At 35.1% G+C, this 25,116-nt stretch overlaps 1 protein-coding gene across 1 annotated transcript in view; it reads right to left on the minus strand.

Annotated features, from left to right (window-relative positions):
* ABCA10 (ATP binding cassette subfamily A member 10) overlaps positions 1-25,116 on the minus strand; it is an 80,688-nt gene that overhangs the window by 23,091 nt on the left and 32,481 nt on the right. Inside the window, 15 exon segments of the mRNA XM_063799246.1 lie at positions 3,948-4,061; positions 4,274-4,444; positions 5,074-5,181; positions 11,820-11,957; positions 12,333-12,466; positions 15,118-15,284; positions 17,322-17,501; positions 17,503-17,518; positions 20,007-20,126; positions 20,827-20,966; positions 22,218-22,308; positions 22,765-22,903; positions 23,148-23,267; positions 23,466-23,641; positions 24,037-24,147. Of these exon segments, the coding sequence (XP_063655316.1) occupies positions 3,948-4,061; positions 4,274-4,444; positions 5,074-5,181; positions 11,820-11,957; positions 12,333-12,466; positions 15,118-15,284; positions 17,322-17,501; positions 17,503-17,518; positions 20,007-20,126; positions 20,827-20,966; positions 22,218-22,308; positions 22,765-22,903; positions 23,148-23,267; positions 23,466-23,641; positions 24,037-24,147 (1,925 nt within the window).

The raw sequence follows: 25,116 nt of genomic DNA on the forward strand, positions 1-25,116 counted from the left end.
ATCTAACAATGCAAGTGAAGAATGTATCTTTGACCATCTTGCTTCTTTCATCTTTATTCCATTCCTTTTTGTCTTCTTACTACACTAATTACCACATCTATATTGTTTTACTCATCAAAAAAAAAAAAAAATAAGTCTTCCATTAACCGTTCCTTCTGGCAAGCAATGATAGCAACAACAATGCCTTGTAAGGAGTAATTAAACACTTCCTGTTTCTGCTTCTGCATTCTATATTTATTCTTCCATCTGCTACAAACTGTATTCTGCATTCACTGCTTTATAAAACTGCAGTCTCAAAGTTAGTTGTAGACATCTGTATGTAGAGATATGATGTAACAGATACCCTAAAGGGTCTTACCCATACTGTACAATTAAATTTTGGGAAATTGAAACAACTGTCCCTTACATACACTGCTAGTTTCAAGGGAAAAAAAAAAGTGAGGAAATTCTTCAAGGACAAAAACAAAGCCTGAAACCCAACTTGGACCATTAAGTAAACACAAAATCTGCTTGGGCTGAGGACAAGTCCCCATATCAGCCCACGAGTTAGGAAGATATGATTTGGGTTCTCTTTAAAGTCATTCCCTGCAAAGACCTTTAAGAGACTAAAATGAAACCCTCTTGATGGGAATTCCTTGTCAATCCCATATTGAGGCATGATACTCTAAGTTGGCTTGTACAATTCTACACTGCATGTCTCACAAAAGTAAGTGAAAATCTTTTGGGGATGAAAACATCCCTAATACAGAGTCTTCGGAGTTCCACACTTTAAGGTCAACCAAGTATGAGCTCCTCTCCCTGACAAAAACTTATCAAACATATAAGGCAATAAGCACTAGATGACTTTTGAGACTAGAATTGTCAAACGACAAGTAGAAATGTTGTTTTCAATGAAATGTTGAAATAAATCAAATATGAAATATAGAACAATAACAAGTAACAAAAGATTAGGAGAAATAACTAAGCATATTTTAAATAGAACCAAAAAGAGTTTTGGAAAACAAAATTGAAATTTTAAGTAGTCAATGAGAAAAAATAATTTAGATGCAGATGAATTTAAAACAAGTGAATTGGAAGAAACGTCTGAAGCTTCCCCAGAAGGCAGCAAGGACAAGGACATGGAAAATTTGAATGAAATGCTAACAGATGTAGAGAATAGTATGAAAAGCTAATATTATCTCAGTAGAGACTTTAAGTCAGACAGGCAATATCTGAAGTGGTATTGGCTGAGAATTTTCCTAAACTGAAGACAGAAATGAATTCCAGGCATCCCAATTTATACAAAAATAAAGATAAATAGAAAATCACACCTAGAAACATTGTAATGAAAGCTAAAGTCAGAGAAGGTTAGTCAATGAGAGAGCCTCTGCAAAGGATAGCAACTGACTGATAGCAGACATCTGAACAGTTAAAATGTAAGCAACAAGAGAGTGAATTTTCAAAGTGATAAGAGAAAATGATTGTCAACCTAGAAATGCATAAGCAGCCAAATTATGTTTTAAGAATGAGAGTGAAAAAAGATTTTTTTTAAACTACGAGAGTTTATAGCTAACTGACCTGTTAAAGGAATACATAAATTATGCATTTTGGGAAGCCAAAAAAAAAAAAAAAAAAAAAAAAGATTGATCTCAAAAGGGAGGAAAAAAAGACTAAAATCCAAGTATGAATAGTGAACAAATAGATTGATTTAAAATGTACACAAATCTTTTTTAAGTTCTTAAAATGTTAATAAAAATGCTTATTTGAGGGATTAAAAAAAGAAAACCAAAACACTAGACAATAGCATGTAAGTAGGGTAAGAAATTATTAATAATAAAATCCTCAAAATATGGTGTTGGAAGTAATTAAGATATTTATTAACTTTAGGCTTTGTTAAGTTTAGCATATAAAAAATTTTTCAGGGGTGTTATGGGCTGAATTTTGCCTCCCCAAAATATATATGTTTAAATTTTAACCCCCAGTAGCTCAGAACATGACTATATTTAGAAATAGTCTCTAAATGGGTAATTAAGTTTAAAGGATGCCATTGCAGGAGTCCCTAACCCAATGTGACTATTGTCCTTATAAGAAGGGGAGATTAGGACACAGACACGTCCAAAGGGAAGACCATGAGAAGACCTGGAAGAAGATGGCCCTCTATAAGCCAATGGGAGAGGCCTCAGAAGAAATCAACCTTGCCAATAGCTTGACCGTGGACTTCTGACCTCTAGAATTGTGAGAAAATAATTCTGTTCCTTAAGCCTCCCAGTCTGTAGTACTTTATTATGGCAGCCCTAGCAAATTAATACAAAGTAATAAAATACAGATTATGACTTTCAAACCAAAAAAAAGAAAAATATGGAATAAAAACAAATTCAAACAAACAAAAAAGGGAAGAAAAAAGAGAAATCACATACACAAAGCAAAAAGTAAAATAGTGTAACCTCAAGAATATCAAAAATCACAATAAACTCATTAAATTAAAAGCAGGTTGTTAAGTCTGAATTAAAAAACAAATAAAATCCAACTATATTTCTTTTACAAGAGACAGGCATTAAAGCATAAGAACAATGAAAGTTAAAAGTAAACACAAGTGGCAAAAAAGATTTATCAAGCAAATACTGAACAAAAGAAATCTGGTGTACCTATATTAATATGAGACACATTTGACTTTATGGCCAAAAACTATAAGAATAAATAGGGCTGGTGTATAATCATTCCAGACTTCAATGCACCAAACAAAATAGTTTCAAACTATACAAAGCAAAATTGGATTAAATTAAAAAGTGAAACTGACAAGCCTACCTTTACAATGGAATTAGAAGAGAAAAAAATAAAGATCAATGACTAATGCCGATGGTTAAGAAGACATTACCCTTGGTTATGATATTTGACCATTGTAGTACAACCATTGATAAAACTGGCCCAAGGAATTACGTGATTAGCTGTCACAGGGATGCGATTTGGAAGCTTAGAAGCAATTTAGTAGCCTTTAGGATTTCTGCTGACATACTGAATTCTCCAACTGGTTGTGTTTGTGATATTCCTGTTTATACTAAATCCAACTTTTAAATACTACTCACAAAGGCCAACCAATGTAACTGTAACAGCTCCAGTGAAGTAAAACTTTGGTCCTTTTACCCTAATCCCTTCACCCTGTCCACAGAAAGAGAAAGGAAAATCCAGAAGAAGAAGAAAAAAAGAGAGAGTCAAAGTGTAGACCTTGCTCTCTTTCTCACCGCTGATCCCCAAACTAAGGGCGTGCCTAAGATGAGCCTGGGGAGAGAGTTTTACATTGCTTAAGAAAGTTATGATTTGGACTTGACCAACCTTTTAGATTTTTTTTAGTTCTTTAAGTGAATCTTACTTAACAAAATTGGACTGTTTTAATGTTTGAAATGGTCAGAAAGCTATAGTAACTGCTTAAGATATCAGCTAGTGATAGGGAAGGAGATGCAGTAGCATATGCCTGAAGTAATAAGTAAATTATTTATTAAGAAAACAGTTTCTTATTTATTTTATTCATCTATATAGCCCCCTATCATGCTTGTTGTTTGTTTGTTTTTTAAGGAAGGAGAATTATTTAAGAGAAAAACATCACTGAGTTGAGAGGCCTGGGTTTAAGTCTGATTCTTTTCAGTTTTTCCCACTCTGTAAAATGAAGAAATGTCCTGAATGATCTAGTCTTTCAGCTGTTACATGCCATGGTTTCTACATATATTTTACTTCTTTCCAAAGAAACAGAGTTCTAAAAAAGAAACCTCAAAGAACAAATGGGAAATAAAGGAAATAAAATGAACAAAACATTCTGAACCCATAAACGTGGTACAACAATAATGAAAGTACAAAAGAAAAACAAACAAAAAACCCTCCATTCTCTTCTAAGCAAAGTATTTATACTTAAATTCGCATTTTAAAAAACTTTAAGGAAATTTAATATAAATGTGCACGCATGTATATATACTTACAATAAAAAAGCCAAAAGACCAAAAGCCATTATTTTTTCTCCACTTGCGAAAGATGAATGAAAGCACATATGTGAGGAATATAAGAGAAACTGCACAACCAATTATGCATACCACCTGCAAATAATAAGGATCAATGGCAAGATTAGAAATGGCACGTCACAGAGGGAAAGAGGAGGGGAGATAATCAGGTCATAAAGCTGCCTAAGGCAATTTTCTTATTTTCTTGCATATTACATGCCTTTTGCTAATGACAAAACATTCATGAAAATGAATTTTCATTTTGATTCTACTATTATAATTGGCTTGTGGAAAAAGTGATCACTTACCAAAACAAACATGAGTTCCCATGAAAGCTGGAATCCCAGAAATATGAAGTAGTAAATTAAATGTATTGAAAAGAGAATCAAGAAGTATAATGGAATGTCCACCAGAGCCTGTCCACACCAGTATGCTGAAGGCCAGAGGCCTGAAATCCATAACTGGGATTGAACATTTTTCTGACAAAGAATAGAAGGGACAGAGGAAGGGATCTTAGTTTGAAAAGATGTTGTGGTTATGTAAAAAAAAATTGTTTAATAAATTTTAGAAATAGTATGTTATAGTGTCTGTGTGACAAAAAGCATCCTCCTAAGTATCTAGCATCTCCAATGGAAATGTGTAGTTATTGGTTCAACAGAAAAGTATCAGCTATTTTTAAAGTTAATTTACCCATTGATACAGATTAATGAAGATGACTACACTATATATTTTTAAAGCCCAGTTTATTAAAGCGTAGTTAAATAATTGGAAACACTGTATGTCTGACATTTTATGCTATAGTTAAAAATCTAAATTCCCTTTGGAACTGTGAAATAACTGCATGGATCAAACAGTACCACATCTTCATCCCTGAAGTTTATTTAGCATGATTTCCCTTACAGCTGTGGCAATTTTATTGTGCTAAATGGTAAACTTTCTGACCTCTTTGAAATCATGTGTTTACTATAATCTATACTGATATTAGATTGTAATGTATGTGTAAAAACATTAACCAAAGTACAACTGTGTGTGTATAAAACAATAAAATTGCAATTACTAAAGTCAAATAAAATCAATCTCAATCTAATTTCCTCTCTCTCTCTCTTACTTTATAATCGCTGATGCTGCTCATGCCGATAAAAGGAGAAATGCAGTTTGTGATCAACAACAAAAATATGGACCCATCTATAAAACCAAGATCCAGCACTATATCATCCTGAAAGATGAAAACACATCAGTAAGCTGTTGCAATTGTTACAAATTATACAAACATTATAAGATACGTTTCCAGGAAATAATGAAAAACTCTGGAAGCATTCACCTGATTTAAGAAGCAAAGAGACAAGCAAACATGTTTTGTTAACCTTAGTGGCAGGTTCCATTCCCAGGAACAGCACGATATAAAAGAAATTGAAAATCTCAATTTTATATGTATATACGGTAGTCTCCCGTTTCCACAGGGGATATATTCCAAGACTCCAAGTGGATGCCTGAAACCTGGATAGTACCAAACCCTATACATAATATGTTTTTTTAATCTGATAACTGAAATGGCTACTAAGTGACTAATGGGTAACATGTACAGTGTGGACACACCAAACAAAGGGATGATTCACTTCCTGGGTGGGAAGCAGGACAGGGCAAGATTTCATCATGCTACTCAGAACAGCATGCAATTTAAAACATATGAATTATTTATTTCTGGAATTTTCCGTTTAATATTTTAGAACTACAGTTGACCAAAGGTAACTGAAACATCAGAAAGCAAAATCACTGTGAAGGGGGACTACTGTACTTAGAGGGCATGAGCAGTTTCTCTTTTACATTTACATCTGATATTTTAGGGAGCTACAGTTATCATATCTGAAGCACTGAGTTAAGTTGTCATTTGTTCCAGTTCCCTATTTCCAAGTTGGCCTCTAATAGTGATTGTTGTGAAGCTGGACTTATGCTTAGGCATTATGCCTAACTACGTGCAAGATACAATTAGAAGAGAGCAAATCTTCCCTGCCTACATAATTTGACTTCTAAAATTGTTTAAATTAAACAATTGTCAAGGCATTGAGGGGTCTTTAAGTTTTTTTCAAGACACTGTAATTTATTATTATTATGACAAAAAAAATCTAAAGAAAAGGAGTGCAGAAAAGGTAAGTTTTTGTCATAAATGCAGGTGCAGGTGGAAGGGCAAAAAAGAAGCAATGAAAAGGTTGTTCTAAGAGTATTAGTAAAGATGTGGGAAGAACCAGATTACCAGGGGCTAAATAAATGCACAATCATCAGTGTAAGGGAAGGGTAACACTTATGACTCCATATCCCTGCTTCCCAGTATCACCCCTGGGAAAGGATACTACCCATGTTGTTGATCCTGTTGCTTAATATTAAATGGGCCAATGTCATTGGTTGATGCACATATCTGTTTTCCTCTCTAAGAATCGGACAAGACTTCATCATGCTACTCAGAACAGTGTGCAATTTAAAACTGATAAATTATTTCTAGAATTTTCTATTTAATATTTTTCAACCATGGTTGACCAAGGGTAACCGAAACCGCAGAAAGCAAAATCATAGATAAAGGGGGACTACTGTACTTAGAGTGTACAAGCAGTTTGGGTCCAACTAAAGAGATACCTTTTTCCTCCTTTATATCCTGCACTCTCTACTTGGGTGTACTGCTTAATTTGCTACCCTAAATCTCTGCTTTTCTTTGCTCCCCCATCTCTCTTCTGCATATCCTCAACTTCATCCTAATGATTCCCAAAGTATGCATTATCTCCATCTACTTCTCTGGGTTCCTTGCTTTTAAAATATTCTACAGAAAGTATCTACTTGGGTATACTCTGCTTTATCTAATATACTAAGTCAAAAACTAATACTAGCATCTCCTCCAAATAAACTTTCCTTTTCAACTTCCCCATTTCTATCAGTAGTTTTGTGACTGTTTCAATTTCCTAAGCTACAAAATTGTCTTCTTACATGCATACCTCTTTTTTATACTTCTTTCAATCTGCCATTTAATGCTACTATTCTATGAAATTCACATGAGTTTTTCTTTTGTCACTTATTCCTCTTCCTGTATGCTGGTCCAGACACTTTTGTTAGCTTCTGTTGGTCCTTGACTGGCATTTGAATATTAATATATGGTAGGAGGATCGGGGGTCCAGATACACAGAAGGTCAGAGCTAACCAGTGAAAGTCATTATTAGGCAGAGTTCTAATATAGGCATTGGAATCCTTCACCATTGGGATTCCAATGCCATATTAGAACTTGACTTGTGAATGTCCAATTACGTTCCTTAGTATATTTCTATTTATAACTTAAGTATATCAACTTCAGAGGCATTAGTGAGGACTAAATTAAATAATGTATAGTGAGGTCAGATGTGGTGGCTCACACCTGTAATCCCAGCACTTTGAGAGGCTGAGGCAGGTGGATCACCTGAGGTCAGGAGTTTGAGACCAGCCTGGCCAACATGGTGAAACCCCATCTCTACTAAAAATACAAAAAAATTAGCCGGGTATGGTGGTGCATGCCTGTAATTCCAGCTACTTGGGAGGCTGAGGCAGGAGAATCACTTGAACCCAGGAGGTGGAGGTTGCAGTGAGCTGAGATCTTGCCACTGCATGCCAGCCTGGGTGACAGAATGAGACTCCATTTCAAAAAAAAAAATATATATATATATATTATATATATATAGTGAAATAATAATATTTTTATTTGCTACATGTAGCACTTGCTATATGGGAGGTGCTCAATAACTAAGAATAGTTGTTTTTAAGATGAAAGCACTAGAATTTAAAACAGACCAGGAAGCAATATCAGGCAAGAACCAACAAGTAGCTAAGGAACAGATGACACGTAGCTTAGTGATGTACACATTTCAAAGTCTAGAAGGATAATAAGAAACAAAAAGGGCATAATTTTAAAATAGTGGGAAAATGAGGTTATTAAGAGAAGTCATGACAGCTTTAGAAGACACCTTCAGCAATCAGAGGCAATGTACAGCCAAATCGAGAGGCAAGTGAGCCTCACAGAATTGTGGAGATAGTGACTCTTCTATGCTAGTGGTTCTCTAAGTGTGGTCCCAGACCAGCAGCATCAACGTCACCCGGTACTTACTGGAAATGCAAGTTCTCAGACCTCACATCTGATCTACTAAATCAGAATCTCTGGGGATGGTGTCCAGTAATCTGTTTTAACAAGCCCAGCAGGTGATACTAGTGTATGTTAAAGTGGAAGCACCTCTGGTCTATGACTTCTGCTGGCATATAAATCAGCCCCAAGATTTGAGGTGTCCCTGAGAAAGGATGTTATTAAATCTGAGTAAAAGGGAAATTATGACTGAAAATAAAAATAAATTATCCTCCAAAATGGGTGAGCAGTAAAATATACTATACTAATCCCTATTCTTACTATAATTGATCATTTTGTTTGGTTATGCATGCGTAAAAGAATGAATAATTATGGTTTTCTTTAAAAAGAAAATACCTGTTTCTGGTGAAAATGCAACAACTAGAAAAAGACTGAAATTCTTAACTTTCCTAAAGAAACACAATTTCCATTTGAATATTTTAAAAGTTATTCATGAGGGACTAAGAGAGAACTCACCTTCCCTGGATCCACAGGAGACAATTTAATATCCAAATTGCTTCCTTGACAAGCCTTCCGAACATTAATTTTGTCTAGATTTATATACATTGCAAGAGAAGAAGGTTATGTATCTATGCATCATCTCCTCTGTTTTCTGATTCGGTTCAGCAAAAAAGTAGATTAAAGAGCTCTATCTGTCGAACCCAGGAGGCGGAGGTTGCAGTGAGCCGAGATCACACCATTGCACTCCAGCTTGGGTGACAAGAGCAAAACTCTATCTCAAAAAAAAAACAAAAAAACAAAAAAACAAAAAAAAAACCTCTATCTGAACCTCGTCAAAAGGGAAAAATAGAACCCCATGTAAGAGACCTACCTAACATGTTGGAGCAATCAACAACGAATGTATTTGATGTCTGGAGGTAATATGCTAAGACAAATATTCTGTGAGTTCATGAGTAATAATCTTAGTAAGCAGATTCAGAAACTAAACTCAGGTAACTGATGGGTCCCTCTGGGGCCCACTGGCCATGTGAGACCCATTCAGCTCTGTGCAGGGTGAAAGGCTACCTGGAAAAGATAAATGTGTGTCATACTGCATCTGAAGCAAAAGCCTCAAGAGTAACTTCTTTCCTCAGCTCCATTTCTATTTACTCCACCTAAGGATTAACATAACATTCCCCAAAACACTGGGGAAAAGAAAGGAGGAAGGAAGAAGCAGAACAGTCAAAAGGAAAGGTACCCTCTATCAGACTGCAGGTGATAAGGAGGTCAACCCATGCTACTTTCTGCATGAGCAGAATTTCTTTATCTTGATATTCTCTACGGAATTCTCTTTAGCAACACCCAGAGGCCGTGGCAAGCTTCCTGCTACCTTTGAGGGGAAAACCCCAAATACCATCTTTCTTCCTCCAGAGCTGGCTCATGCTCAGCCAGACCTATTTTCCCTACAGAGAAAGCTTTTTTATTAAATGCAGGGTGAACTACAGTGGTTTGCACTCAGTAAACCCAGCATACATTCAATTCTGAAAAATCCGAAAGCCCTTTAAATCATATTACTTAAAAGCTGCAAGATAATTTTTATGTCTTTAATGGAGGGAAGAGTTTGTCTGACAAAGGCTAACTGTAACATGCTTCCACAGTAATGATAATAATGGCTCATGGTTGTGCGATACATTAAACACTTTTAAAAATAATATCTTAGTTGAATGTTACGTCTACTTTATGAGGTAGAAAAAGCAAGTATTAAAATAAAAAAATTTTAAAGACAGGACTATTACAGATTATCTGCTTGCAGTTCCCATCTTGCAGAAGAGAAAGCTGTGCCATAATGGTAACAAACGGTGCACAGCATAACCAGTTATCCAGTCTACCCACTCATTCATCCATTCAACAAACATTTATAGAGCTTCTGCTCCATGCAATGCATCATCCTTTGTGCTAGAAATAAGTCAAGTATAATTATTACTCTCAAGAAGTTCATATTTGAAAAACAATGACAAACTGAGTCTGAACTCAGTTCCACTGAAAAATAAATTAGGAGGGTCTTTAAGCATTAAAGCATCTGCTGAAAAGTCCTGGAGGATGTTAGAAGGAGATTGATTTTAAAAAAAAAGGGAAGACAACATCGATTCTATATTAAAAGTAAACAATTAAGGGTAAATAAAGGCATGATTAACTCTGGAGGTACTGGGAAATAGATGAAATTATATTAGATCTCACTCTTGAGAAATTACCAGAACTAACTTTTGATTATATTTTTCTTATTTTTGCTCTGAACTGGTAGCACATTGCTATTACCATCCAGAGAGACACTGTATTGTTTTATATTAGATAGTTTCTCTACTTACAATTAAATCACCCTATCTCATTCGCAGAAAACTAGAGTTTGCATTATACGGTATTAATTTCTTATTATGCAATTTCCCAATAAAATTTCATTATCTAAAACCACTATGCATATTCTTGCTAACATCCACATGATTTCTATAATTTTTTCCCTTTTTTATCTATCATAATCAAACACACCAGTTAAGAATTATTTGACAATTTAGAAAGAATAACGAAATTGCATCTGATCAAAAATTGCACTTCACACCCCAAGTTATAAAACATAAAGAAGCCAAACCAAAAAAAAGCACTGCAGAATTTAAAATGACAAAGAACAACAGAACTGTTAAAAAAATCATAATTTTAGAATTGGACCATATTTTATCATAAATCCCTTTGGTGGAGATATACATATACATATGTGGGTGTGTATACATACATACACACTCTTTTGCATTTGCATTAATCAGTGTATATGTCTTATATTCATCTAACTCTCCAGGGAAATCTGACACTCTGACATAAAATTAAGGATTTAGGTTTAAGATATCTCTGATATTCTTCATTTCCAACCAAATCCATTCACTGATTTAAGTAAATACGCATTGAGTACCTAGTAAGTTGTATATGGTAAACCAAAGTCAAAATTATGAGTTTTCAACAGTCCTATGATTTTTTTCTCTTTTATTTTAAATTTTGCAGTGTCCTTTTGGATCTTGGCTCTTCTAATGTTCTGTGTTGGACTGTGATTCTTAATCAGACAAGATTTTAAACTAGAGGGGTGAGGCCAGCCATAAAACATAACTCTACAGCATACCAAGTGGTAATAAATGTAATGGAAAAAATAAATCAGGATAAGGGATAGGAAGTGATAGGTTACATCTAATTTACTAAGTAAATAATTATATATTTAAATTTTTCCATAAAACTTTTGAATTTAAAAAATTTAATTAGACTAAACATAACAGTACTTGAAAGATTCTTGATCTTTCAGAATAAGTAATAGCAAACATGTATTTGAATGTTTCCTCTTTCCTTTATAGGAACGTAAGCTCCATATGGGTGAGATTTTTGTCTATTCTGTTCATGCTGTATTCTCAACATCTAGAAGTACCAGAAAATAGTACACTCAGGAAGTAGTTATTGAATAAATTTAAATGTGTATATATATTTATATGTAAATATATATATATATATATATGTATGCCATGCTATGTTCTAGGTACTCAGTAAATTCATTTAATCTTCACAATAATTCTATAAAGTAGGTACTATTACACTCCCTACTTTGCAGATGAAGACACAAAGGCAACGAGTAGCTAAGAAACTTGCTGTTAAGTGGCAGAAACAAGATTTGAACTCACATGGTAGGCTCTAGAGCCCTCATCCTTTATCCCTCTGCTGTGTTGCCTCTTATATAAGTCGAATACTCTACTTACACGAGAAAATGAAGTGCTCTCTGTTTGAATAAGCTCCGTGAAGTTAAAAATTCCCATAAGGGCATTGCTAACAATTCCCATAAGAACAGGAAAATAATTCAATTTCTTGGTATTACACGCAACAGAAAATCTGTAATCCTTAAAAAAAAGTACACAAATATAAGTTATAAATTCTTAGAGTAAATATATTTATTGTATACTTTGTATATTACCAGAGTGGAATTAGAATGAGAAGGAGACTATTAATTTTTCTTTGACACTTCTGCCTTCTTTGAATTGGTACAAGAATGCATTATTTTTGTAATTCAAGTGACTTGTTTTGTAAATGAAATGGATTAACATTTACTAACATGAAAAGATGTCAAATATTTATATTTTATGTGACAAAGAAAGTTTCAAGCCTCCTCTAATATGATGCCAATTTAGAAAACATACTTAAGTTTCCTATAGTTCAAAGTATTAGGACATGGCAAAAAAAAAAAAAAAAAAAACAGTGCATAGAAGCAAACATACCTTCTGGTCACCAGACACTATGATGGCTCCATTGTAGGAGGGATCATCTGAGCCTTTTCTGTTTCTAAAGTCATCTATTTCCAAAACTATATCCTGACGCTTCAGTGAATGCACGAGGCCTTCAATATTTGATCCTAATATAGTGGAAGGAAGGCAACAAGAAAAAAAAAAAAGCAAGAAAATCAAAGTCAAAGCTTAAAATAATAATGATTGCCAATCATGTTAAGAAAAACCCAGAATAGCTTAGTAAAGAGCCTTGCTCTTTAGGAGTACAATACTATTCATTGTGATGCTACCACATTAAGTTCCATTTACTATCTTCAATGTGACAGACTCCTTTATTCTTTTCAGAAATATATTCATTTATCTTATAATTCTCACCAGGTGAAAAGAGTTTATGAAAATAAGATTGCATTTCTCACAGGAAGAAAATTTGCTAGGAGTGACTTTTATAAACTTTACCAGAACCCTGTAATATTTGTAATTATGAATAATACATACAAAATATACCTCATGACCCAGGCTTGTTCTAGTGATCCTGTCAACCTTAAATGGCACTAACCTTGCCATGATATTTAAAGTACTAGTAACCCATTCAAAACATCTTTATGGAATTAAGTTAACTTGATATTTGCCATTGTGCCCATTATTTTTCTTGACTTGATTTCCATCATAGATGGAAAGGCAGTCAAGTTGGTCACAGGGAGAAGTCAAGCAATGATGCAGCCTCCACATCTGAATCCACCACCCCCGCACCAAGGGAGCTCTGGATTTAAAAGGACCCATCAGGGAGAGAATCCACAGATCCTTTGAAAGAGGCGGCTTGCAGCTGCAGGCTCCATGAGACAGCTGAAAAACTGAGTGCCCTCGGTGTGAAAAGGCAATGTGTGTCCCCAAACACACATCCTCACTGGGGAATCCGAAGGTTGAGATCACGGGAGGATTTTACCTTACCTGGAGCTAAGATGAATTTAGAAAGCCAAGCGAAATATAGGGGTAGAGGAAGCAGTGGGAAGAACCCTGTGGGCACTCTCAGCCCCCAGGGAAGCCATTTTTGACTTTGTCTCAGAGGGGTCCTTGGGGAGGGCTGCCAGTGGAATTGGGGAAAGACCACAGGAAGAAGGAAACTTCCAGCTGAACTTTGTAATAATTTTAACCAAATGCATAGTTTCCTGGACAGAATCTTGGGGAAGGAATGATCAGGGAGTGCAGATTCAAGCACAGAAGCCGTGGCAGGGGGAAGGCACATAACCCGAGAGCCCTGCTTGCTTTCTCAAAGGGAGTCTTGTAGCGTGGGGTGAGTTCTCAGTCCTGCTCACCAGCTGCCTGGAAACAAACTCAGTTCTGTTGTAGGGGCATTGAGACCACTTTGCGGGCTGTGTGGGAACTGAATGAGGCCTGTCACTGCCGGCTTTCCCCTACTTCCCTAGCGACCTGTACGATGCAGCAGAAGCAGCCATAATCTCCCTGGGAACATAACTCCATCGGCCATGCCCCACAGGAGCTGCTGCAAGCCCTGTCCAAGTACAGTCTAAGCTCAGACGTGCCTAACCCTGCCCTCACCTGCTGGTCTTTCTCCACCCGCCCTGGTAAACATAATCTCTTGGAAGTTCTATGGCCCTGACCCACCACCTGAGAAACCTGAATACTTATCCAGGCGACCCTAGGGCAAGCTTGCATCCTCCCTATACTACCATAGCTGATGCTCTCTTGAAAGTGCCACCTCCAGGCTGGAGGCTGACCAACACTGTTCCAGCACACTAAACAAAACTACAACCAAGGACCCTCACAGAGTCCACTTCACTCCCCTGCTACCTCCACCAGAACAGGTGCTGGTACCCACGGCTGCGAGACCTGAAGATGGATCAAAAAATAATAGATGTTGGCATGGATGTGATGAAAAGGGAACACTTTTACACTGTTGGTGGGAATATAAACTAGTAAAACCACTATGGAAAACAGTGTGGAGATTCCTTAAAGAACTAAAAGTAAGTCTAACAATTGATCCAGCAATTCCACTCCTGGGCATCTACTCAGAGGAAAAGAAGTCATACGAAAAAGATACTTGCACACACATTTATAGCAGCACAGTTCACAATTGCGAAAATATGGAACCAGCCCAAGTGCCTATCCATCAACAAGTGGATTTAAAAAGTTATATATATATGTATATGTGTGTGTGTGTATATATACACACACACACATATACATATATATATAACTTTTTAAATACACACACACACACACACACACACACCTTGGAATACTACTAATCCATAAAACGAAATGAAGTAATGACATTTGTAGCAACCTGGATGGAGTTGGAGACCATCATTCTAAGTGAAGGTAACTCAGGAATGGAAAACCAAACATCATATGTTATCACTTATAAGTGGGAGCTAAGCTATGAAGGTGCAAAGGCATAAGAATGATACAATGGATTTTGAGGACTTGGGAAAGGGTGGGACGGGGTTGAGGGATAAAAGACTACACATTGAGTATAGTGTACACTGCTCAGGTGATGAGTCCACCAAAATCTCAGAAATCACCATTAAAGAACTTATACATGTAACCAAACACCACCTGTTTTCCACAAACCTATTGAGATAAAGATAATACAAAATAAAAAATATTAAAAAAGAAAATTAACCCATCAGTTTCCTTCATTTGAAAATGGAGCAAGCTGGATAGACACCATTTTTGTTTTCAATTGTCTCTCAGGTATGTGCTTTCTAAAGATCTTTGATAATAAAAACTCACACTAAATTTCAGCCCCGTTTCTCACCTGTATTATTAACGATTAACAGGCTGGTAAGAGGCGTCTTCGGGATTTGTTCCAGAGAAAGGAAATACATACTGGGTGAAAACTCCCAACAATGAGTTTCACGAGTTACTTTATACATTATCTTCTCTAGAATGATGGGGATAAAAGCAATTCCAAGTACTAGTAACCTAAGTAAAACAAAATTATAACATGAGTCTGAAGCAATTTTCCTCTGGTTATTTAAGTCACAAAGATGCTATATAAGTGCTAACTATGGAAATTCCACATGCATATGTGGTGTTTAGTTAGATAAAATGAAACATACAGTGACAGTAATCTGAAAATCAGCACAAAAAAATTACATACTTTGTATCACATTGGAAGATATTCAAGGGTAAGAGAGCATCAAGAGAAAAGGTGGAATCCAGGGGCAATCCTCTGTAGGTATGCTGGTTTACAAGGAAAACACAGGAAATGATTTTATGAGATAACAGGGGCCTCAAATTGCCTGCTTGGGTACTTTTGATGAGAAAGAAGCCCTATTTTACACTGCAGCCTCAAGCTTGCTATGTGCACAATTGCAAGTAAAATTTTAACTTTCTTCAATTGTTAGTTTACAAATATTTTAATTTTCATGAAACTAAATGCAATATTTAAAACACTATTTTTATATCCTAGAAGTCATCCCACCAACTCAAATCGCAAGTGAAATGCTTCCAAGCAATCTTTGTTTCTCTAATAAGCCATGAGTCCACTCTGCAATGACTACTTTCCCATCAGACTTCATACTCTACCTCCTTCTCCCTATCAGCCATATATTTCATAGAAAAAAAAAATGGAGTCTATAGGACAGAAACTCCTTCATCTTATCGCCGCCAAAAGAAAAGAAAACACATACACAGATTCAGTCATCCTCTCATTCTTTTATTCTGTTGAAGTAGATAATAGATCTTTGCTCCTAACAAAAAGATCAGTCCTTGTCAACATTGCGATGAATCCAAACTCTCCACCCTCCGTCTATCTCTCATTCATTATAAAATCAACTTTCTTCCCGACTTCACATTGCCTTTTAGCTTCTGCTCTTTCTACTCCGCTCCATAGTCAAGCACCGCAAAAGAGTTGTCTACTTTCAGACGTTCTCTTGCTAAAACCTTTAATAACTTCCCTTTTGCCAAATCCAATGGATGCTTTGTTTCTCAACTGTTATTAACCCTCCATATTTTCTAATCTTGGCTTAAATGTAACAATTTCAGTAAGACCAACACCAGCAAACCTATTTAGAATTGTAATGTACCTCCAACTCCTGTCATCCCTCCCTATCCCCTTTTCTACTCTAGTCTGTATAACCTGGCATATAAGTTATTTAGTTTTATATTCAGTATTTTTCATCTTTTCCACCCAACCAGATGTAAACACCATTAGAGTAGGGATCTGTGCCTTTTGTGTTCACTAATATAACCAAAGCTCCTAGAACAATGCCTAGTATACTATAACAGGCTTCAATAAAGATTTGTGATATAATGGAACAAGTTTAAAGGCCTTATCAATTTTGTTGACTACAGTAGTAAAACTGTGCCCCAAAGAGTTAAAGAAATCAATGACTAGCAGAAATTATTGAGTTTGTAGGGTGTCAGATTGAAAGAAGAAAAAAAAAAGAAACAATTTGCTGAAACACTGAAACTCCCTCAGCTTGTAAGATAATAAAACTGGCTGAAATCAGCTGAAACCAATATGGCCAATTACAGTCGGTCCAGAATCATCCTGCCGACTTCACAGCCTGAATTTCCACCATATATTTCATACCAACTGCACTTGAATTTGCACAAGGGATACATGAGGAGGCATGAAGAGATATCTGTACATGCCTGAGGACTTTCCAGACCTCTCCTTTTCTTCTACCATGCTAATCCCAGGACCCACCCCCTAAACCTTTTCTAATAAAATTACTGCCTTAAAGTCAGCACAGGGAGACAGATTTGAGCTGGTCTCCTGTCTCCTTGTGAGTCAACTAGCAATAAAAACCTTTTCTTTCCTCAAAAATCCAGTGTCACAGTATTGGCTTCTAGCACATGAGGCAGTGAGGCCCTTTTCCTCAGTAACAGCAGGATAGGTAAACATACAAAAAAACTGTTAAATGAATGAATAAATTAATATATTTACTTTCTTAATATTTGAATGTTTTTTCATATACTGACCAAATAGATATAAAGTAATCTGATACTCACAAACACAAAAGAGCTCTCCTTTCACGCCTTAACTTTAAGAAGCGAAGTGTTGCCACTGCATAGATTTGTCGTCTCCAGAGAGCTGCACTACTGACAGCCTTTCTTGTTTCACGAAGAGAACAAAGAACCTGTTCCATTTCAGACTCATTTCCAGTATTTCTTGTCACATGTATTTTCTCGTTTCCCAATGTCAAAATCTACAATCGTGTAATAAAACATTTTAATAGGCTATGTTATCTGAACTTTCTCTTTAAAAACTTTGAAAATGATGTTAGACTATTTGAAACAGCACTTCCAACAAGTTAAGCTACTGATATCCATAATCAAAATTTACGTTAAAAATCTTTCCTTCAAACATATGTAATGGATTCAATTCCAATGAGACAGTAAATTAATTTTTGAGGATGATTAAGGCTTCCTAACAAGCATTTATTCTTTCATACCAATAACAGTAGCTCTTCACTAATGGATACTTTTGCAGAGCAAGTTTTATGCAGAAGCACAAAGACAAATTTATGTAGCTGAGTTTCCAACAGGCCTCCTCTGTCATCTGGAATTTCCCCTACAGGATTAGTTCAACACTGATGATTGACATCTCAGTAACGAGTTCAAGACATTGTGCTTTCAAATGATGGAAAGTTCATGGAAAGGCCTCCTGTTTGAGTCCCACATATACCACACATTTACTGTACAATTTTGGCTAATCACACAACTTCAAATATCAGTTTTCTCATGGGCAGCTTGATGTTATTATGGGAATTTAAAACAATATAATTCAAGGACTGAGTACAATGGCTGGTATCTAGTAGCCTCCTAAATTCTTTTTTTTCTTTCCAATTTTTATTTTTGGTGCAGGCTTGTTACATGGGTAAATTGTGTGTCATGGGGATCTAGGTGCAGGCTTGTTACATGAGTAAATTGCGTGTCATGGGGATTTGGGGGTTTGGTGTACAGACAATTTTGTCATCCAGGTAATCAGCATAATACCCACTAGGTCATTTTTCAATTCTCATCCTCCACACTTAAGTAGGCCCTGGTGTCTGTTGTTCTCTTCTTTGTATTCGTGTGTATTCAGTGTTTACTTCTCACTTATAAGTGAGAACATATGGTATTTGGTTTTCTGTTCCTGTGTTAATTTCTTTAGGATAATGGCTTCCAGCTTACTCCATGTTGCTGCAAAGGACATGATCTCATTCTTTATGGTTGTGTGGTATTACATAGTGTACATGTAACACCTTTTCTTTATCCAGTCCACCACTGATGGGCATCTAGGTTGATTCCATGTCTCTGCTATTGTGCATAGTGCTGCAGTGAACCTATCTGTATATGTCTTTATGATAGAATGATTTATATACCTTTGGCTATATACTCAGTAATGGGATTGCTGGGTCAAATGATAGTTCTATTTAAAGTTCTTTGAGAAATCTCTAGACTGCTTTCCGCAGTGGCTGAACTAATTTACATTCCCACCAACAGGGCATAATCATTCCCTTTTCTCCACAACCTCATCAGCATCTGTTATTTTTTTACTTTTTAATAATAGCCATTTTGACTGGTGTGAGATGGTATCTCGTGGTTTTGATCTGTGTTTCCCTATTCATTCATGATACAGAGCATTTTTGATATGCTTATTGATTGCATGTATGTATTCTTTTGAGAAGTATCTGTTCATGTCCTTTGTCCATTTTTTAATGGGGTTGTTTTTGGCTTACTGATTTGTTTAAGCTCCTTATAGATTCTGGATATTATACCTTTGTTGGGTGCATAGTTTGCAAATATTTTCTCCCATTCTGTATGTTGTCTGTTTACTCTGTTGATAGTTTCTTTTGCTGTGCAGATGCTCTTTAGTTTAATTAGGTCTCACTTGTCAATTTTTCTTTTTGTTACAATTGCTTTTGGAGTCTTCAACATGAAGTCTTTGCCAGGACCAATGTCCAGAATGGTATTTTGTAGGTTTTCTTCTCAGGTTTTTATAGTCTTAGGTTTTACATTTAAGTATTTAATCCATCTTGAGTTTATTTTTGTATAGGGTGAAAGGTAGGGCTCTAGTTTCAATCTTCTGCCTGTGGCTAGCCAGTTATCCCAGCACCATTTATTGAATAGGGAGTCATTTCCCCATTGTTTGTTTTCACTGGCTTTGTTGAAGATCAGATGACTGTAGGTTTGTGGCTTTATTGCTGGGTTCTCTAACTTGTTCCGTTGGTCCATGTATAGTAGCCTCCTAAATTCTTCTAATTTTTATTACAAAGTAAACTAAGGAAATAACATCTTATTTTATTACTTCTTATTAATACATTAATTAGAATTAGTTTATTAGCTAATTAAGAGCACATTTTTATAAGGAATGGCAAGTAAGAGGCAATAGCAGAATTCATCGCTATAGCAGAGAGCTTTTGATGATAAGGAAGAAGTGGTCATTGCAAAGAGATGTGCCTGTCACTGACATGGGAAGCAGACAGATGTTGGAAAGCAATTTGCCTAGCACCAAGGCTGATTATACTCGATATAAAATGATTATAATACTGGACAATGCTAGTATTTTCTATCTAGTGGACAATGCTATTTTCTATCTAATGCATATTATAGGTAGAAATCCACATAAAAATCTACAAATATGAATTAGAACATCATCTTTTTCTCTTCTCTTTTTTTTCTTAATTTTCTGCTAGACACACATTTTTATACCTGGTTCATCAATTGCTGATCTTCCTTCTAGGTTCAAGAATACTTCATTCAGAGATGTCATTGAAACAGCATAATTCCTTATGCCCTGGTCAGAACACTTATCAAGGTCACTGTAAAGATCTAAAAAGCCAATAGTAATAAGTCAACGCAATTAAAATTATCAATGAGTATATTAAAATACTAATTTCTAAATATTACTCAAAATAGATGTCTACAAATGTTTTCATATTAAAGCAATCACAATAATCCAAGGAAACCTTTTCTGTAAGATATTCTCTTGTCATTCAAATCAATTTTAATATTTTACATTTCCATTTTGTTTCATAAACTTCAAAATTCTTGTATCATTATTGCTGTGTGTGTTTGTATAAGCATGTATCTGTATGTCTATCTAAAAATTTATTAAGTTATACCTTATCCTTTGTATTTTCTAACTTTTCTATACTAACCATTTTATATATATAATAAAATTATTATAATTTTCAAAGACTCTATTGAACTGCTTACATATATTTTAAAAGATAAAGTCTCACATTTCATCTGTATTTCTAACAGAAACTGCTATTTCAGAAAAGAGATATTTCAAAGTTTAATTTTGACAAAGAGTGCAAATCTGGGTTTCTATATTCATGGAAATTTTAGTTGCTATAATACGTCCCTGGTAACATAAATCATCATATTGGAAATGGGAACAGATTACTTATGAATAAATATTTTCATTTGTATAAGCTTTAGAACTCGATTCATAGAACAACAGAAAATGCAGTCAGCACAATCGTGAACACTTACATATATTCTATGTGATTACACAGTAAGTTACCTGGAAATTTGTTCGTTTTTTCCAAAGGCAAACTATATACAAGTTTTTCTTCACTTTCTGTTGTTAACTTGGCATCAGGAATGTGCTGCTTAATAAGGGATGTGATTTTTTCTGTGTCACACATTTCATTCCTGTGTAAACTATTATTTCAAAAGAGCCATAAGTCTCTTGAATTCTTTTCCAACACCACCACTCATGAAAAGATAGTTTTCTATTAAACAGCTTATATGTATTACAGGCATATTCTACTTAACTCTAGTAATTGGTTCCTGCAAATCAGATACTCCACTTCAAATTGCTAATTCAACTTCAAAGTGCTAATTGGTAGCCTATTTTGCATTATTTCAAATGGAAAAATTATAGTACATATCAACACCAATTCCTTTAAATGTAACCAAAGCACAGTGACATTTTAGCATACATACACACATACACAAACACACATACACACATGCAAATACATGTGTATAAAAGTTATTTTACGTGTGCGTATATATACATATATAAAACTATCATTATTGTGCTACATGTGTGATATACATAAAAAACAATCATGATAGGATATAAGATACATGAAACATTGCTTCTGAATAACTGGAAAATTCATAAGGTTTTTAATAAACAGTTGCTTTCTATGCATTAAGTGGTTTCTCTTAATGTCAACAACTTCTATTTGCAGAGCTTGTTTGTGAGTATTTGATGCTTTCTAAAATGTTCCCATGTGATATTCTGCCATTCTATCAATTAGATTTGGAATATAACTACAGAAATTTAGGCCAAATTGTTTTGCTAAAAGTAAACAATGGCTTATTGAGGACATAAAGATAATTTTTTTCTATACAAATATTGGCTTAAAAATGTTGTATAGGCCGGGCGCGGTGGCTCATGCCTGTAATCCCAGCACTTTGGGAGGCCAAGGCAGGCGGATCACGAGGTCAGGAGATCGAGACCATCCTGGCCAACATGGTGAAACCCCATCTCTACTAAAAATACAAAAAATTAGCTGGGCATGGTGGCGCATGCCTGTAATCCCAGCTATTCGGGAGGCTGAGGCAGGAGAATCGCTTGAACCAGGGAGTTGGAGGTTGCAGCCACTGCACTCCAGCCTGGCAACAGAGCGAGACTGTGTCTTCAAAAAAACAAACAAACAAACAAACAAACAAACAAAAAAGTTGTATTAAGAAGTATACTTTGTTTTTTAATTAGCATGTTTAAAACCAAGAGATAACCAACAAAGGAAATGTTAATGAGGGAGACATTTTGGGCTGTTTATTGCAAAACAGTTTCTACCAGAAGTTAAGTTGCCTTTCTTATATTTCTAAAGGCTTCTACAAAACGTCACCCTCATATTAATATGCTCATTTAAAAATAACTACACCTAGAATACATACCTTAAATGATATCCAATACCCCACTTTCGCTTCAGAAACAAAGATGATCCTGCACATTTCAACTTCCCATTAGACAGAAATACTTTCCTATCTGAGTAGAAAGGAAGATTCAAAAAATTATGTGAAGAGTAATTCCTTATATGGTATATTCTCTACTTTGGATACTAAAACACTAAATGAAATTTGTAATATCAATACAACTGTAATATCATTAAGCCCCTGGGTGCAGTATCATTTCTAATCCCCATGCCTATTGTGAAACAGGCCTCAGAAATTCACTGCATTCCCCATAGCTAATCCAGTGCCTCAAAACTTTCCAAGGATGGCCTGATTCTTCACCTCTTCCTTTGTCCACATACTTTGCCATGTAACTTTGCAGGGTTACACCCCATGTGACCTGTTGTAGCCAATGGCATGTGGAGGCTTGAAATGGGCTTCTGCAAATAAACTGCAAACAAGATTTTCTTCTTTTGAAAACAGGCTATGAAAAATAACTCTCATGTTAAATCCTTAAATAACTAGTTGGAATAAAGAAGCCAAGAATCACCAGCCAAGATGTCAGCCTCATCCATGAATTGGGTACTGAAGAGGATAACTCGGTCTACTTTATGCTCCTTCAGGAGGCTCCACACTCGGTGTCTTGAAAAGGGATCCAATCCAGCAGTTGGTTCATCTAGCAGCAAAACCTACAGAGGAGGAAACGTATGAAAGCATCTTCCTCTTCACAGTGAGGATCTTCAGAAAGCACCATGAAAACAAGTATGATTTCTAGACTCAAATACAGTCCTCCACCAGATCCCTAACAAGCTTGCATGGTACTTTATTATAAATTTTCCCTCACATTTGGTAATTACAGTAGAAGTTGGACTTTAATAATAGTTGTATATCCTTCAATCTAAATTAATTGTAAAAATATATTTTTTCTCTCACCTGAGGATCTCCTAAGATGGCAATCCCTAGTGTTAGTTTTCTCTTCTGCCCACCACTTAATTTTTTAGCAATAATGTCTTGAATGCTTTGCATGTCTAATTCCATTATAATTCTTTTTACCTATCAAAAAAAACTCTGTGTTAACAATATCAAATATTTTACTTTAAGGAGTTTTTACTCTCTAAAAATGAAAAGGATTTAGTCTAGAACTTCGTTGATTAAGCTTTATCAAAGAGTAGAGTAATAGCTGAACAAAAAAAAAAATATAGTCAAAAGTAAATTATTTCCAAAGCCATCAATCTTAATGTGTTCCTGTACCTCTTGTTCCACTTCCTTTGGCTGAATCCCTTTTATTTTAGCAAATACCCTGAGGTTTTCTCTCACAGTGAGGAAGTCAAATTGAAAATTGAACTGTGGACAAAATCCAATATTCTTTCTAATTTCTTCCATGTCAGTTATTTCAGAGAGTTGAGTATTATAAATAGTGGCTGATCCTATAAATAGAAATTTAAAAGGCTTTACTGCCAGAATGTTAATTCTATGCAGAGTGATAATATATGTTAGTATTTAGATTTTGTTCAAAAAACTTGTTTTTATTAAAGAAACTTCACATTTTCCAATTGCATAATTAATACATTGAATAATTCAGATTACTGTTAACGTAAATATCTGTGTCCACAGCAATGCAAAATATACATGGAATGTCAAATAATAGTGGAATAGAGATACAAATGTTTTCATGAATTTATGTGCATATGAAATCAATATTTCCTGCTCTAAATTATTCAACTGTGTAACAAGTCCAATTTAGAGAAACATTTTTTACATAATCAAACCAATTTACAACTTGCTTTTTCAGCCAACTTACTTTGTAAAACTGTTTTCTCACCTTCTGTAGAAACAGACAATCCACTAAGAATGTTTAGCAGTGTTGATTTACCAGCTCCATTATGCCCAAGTATTGCAGTGATCTGTCCTTCATATATGTCAAAAAATATGCCTGTTTTAGAATAAAAAGTGGAAATTAGATTTTGGATTATATGCAGATGGAATGGACCTTAAAATTGGAAAATTAAAATATATCTCAGCATTTCATTTCATTGGTATTTTAATACATCCCCTATAAAATTATACATTTAATTGTATAAGTTATGTATTCATGAAGACAAAGCTTCAATTTGGAGAAATTGGATCAAGACTGGGAATATAAATTTCTACCCTCTTGCTTCCTTCAAATCCTTTGAATGTCAAAGAATCTATACACTTAATATTAAATAATAAAACAAAGACTACTAGAAATAAAAACAAAACGTAGTTTATTTGCTTCCTAGGCACAGGAAAGAAGTGTGGCTTAAGAAATTGTCTCCCTGAGGCTTGCAGAGCTGGAAACAGAAGGGCTGGGTATAGAGAAAAGGGGGAGAGTTTATTTCATATTCGGAGGGAGGTAGAACTGATAAAGAAAACATTGGTAAAGTATCTCCTGGTACTGGTCATCATTTTGCTTTATATCACAAAAGTGTGGGCATGATATTTAGAAATATCTGCTGGGATCTAAGACATGTCACAGGCATTTTCACATATATGTGCCTAAGGCTTGACAACTTTTTCTTTAATGTTTGAAAACTTAACTCCACCGGAAAATAAGAATTCAGTTAGCATGCTGGAAATTTTAAAAGATTCTCTGAAGACAGAAAACAGAGGGAATTAGATTGTCAGAGCGTCAAAAATCAGGCAAACCACAGGCCAAAATAGACGACAAAGAGTTCTATGAAAGTAAAACCAGTTTCACTAATACTTCGAGCTTAGTTTGAGAAAGTCAGGTCAAAGATTATAAACCGGTATAAACAGTGTATTCCTATTGTTGAAAAAATATTTTATATATAAATGTATATATACAAAAAAGATAATATATTATTGGTAATTATCCCTCATGGCAGAAACATATTTTAATTTTTTTGTTTTCTCTTTA

This window comes from Pan troglodytes, chromosome 19 (assembly GCF_028858775.2).
Source record: "Pan troglodytes isolate AG18354 chromosome 19, NHGRI_mPanTro3-v2.0_pri, whole genome shotgun sequence".
NCBI lineage: Eukaryota > Metazoa > Chordata > Mammalia > Primates > Hominidae > Pan > Pan troglodytes.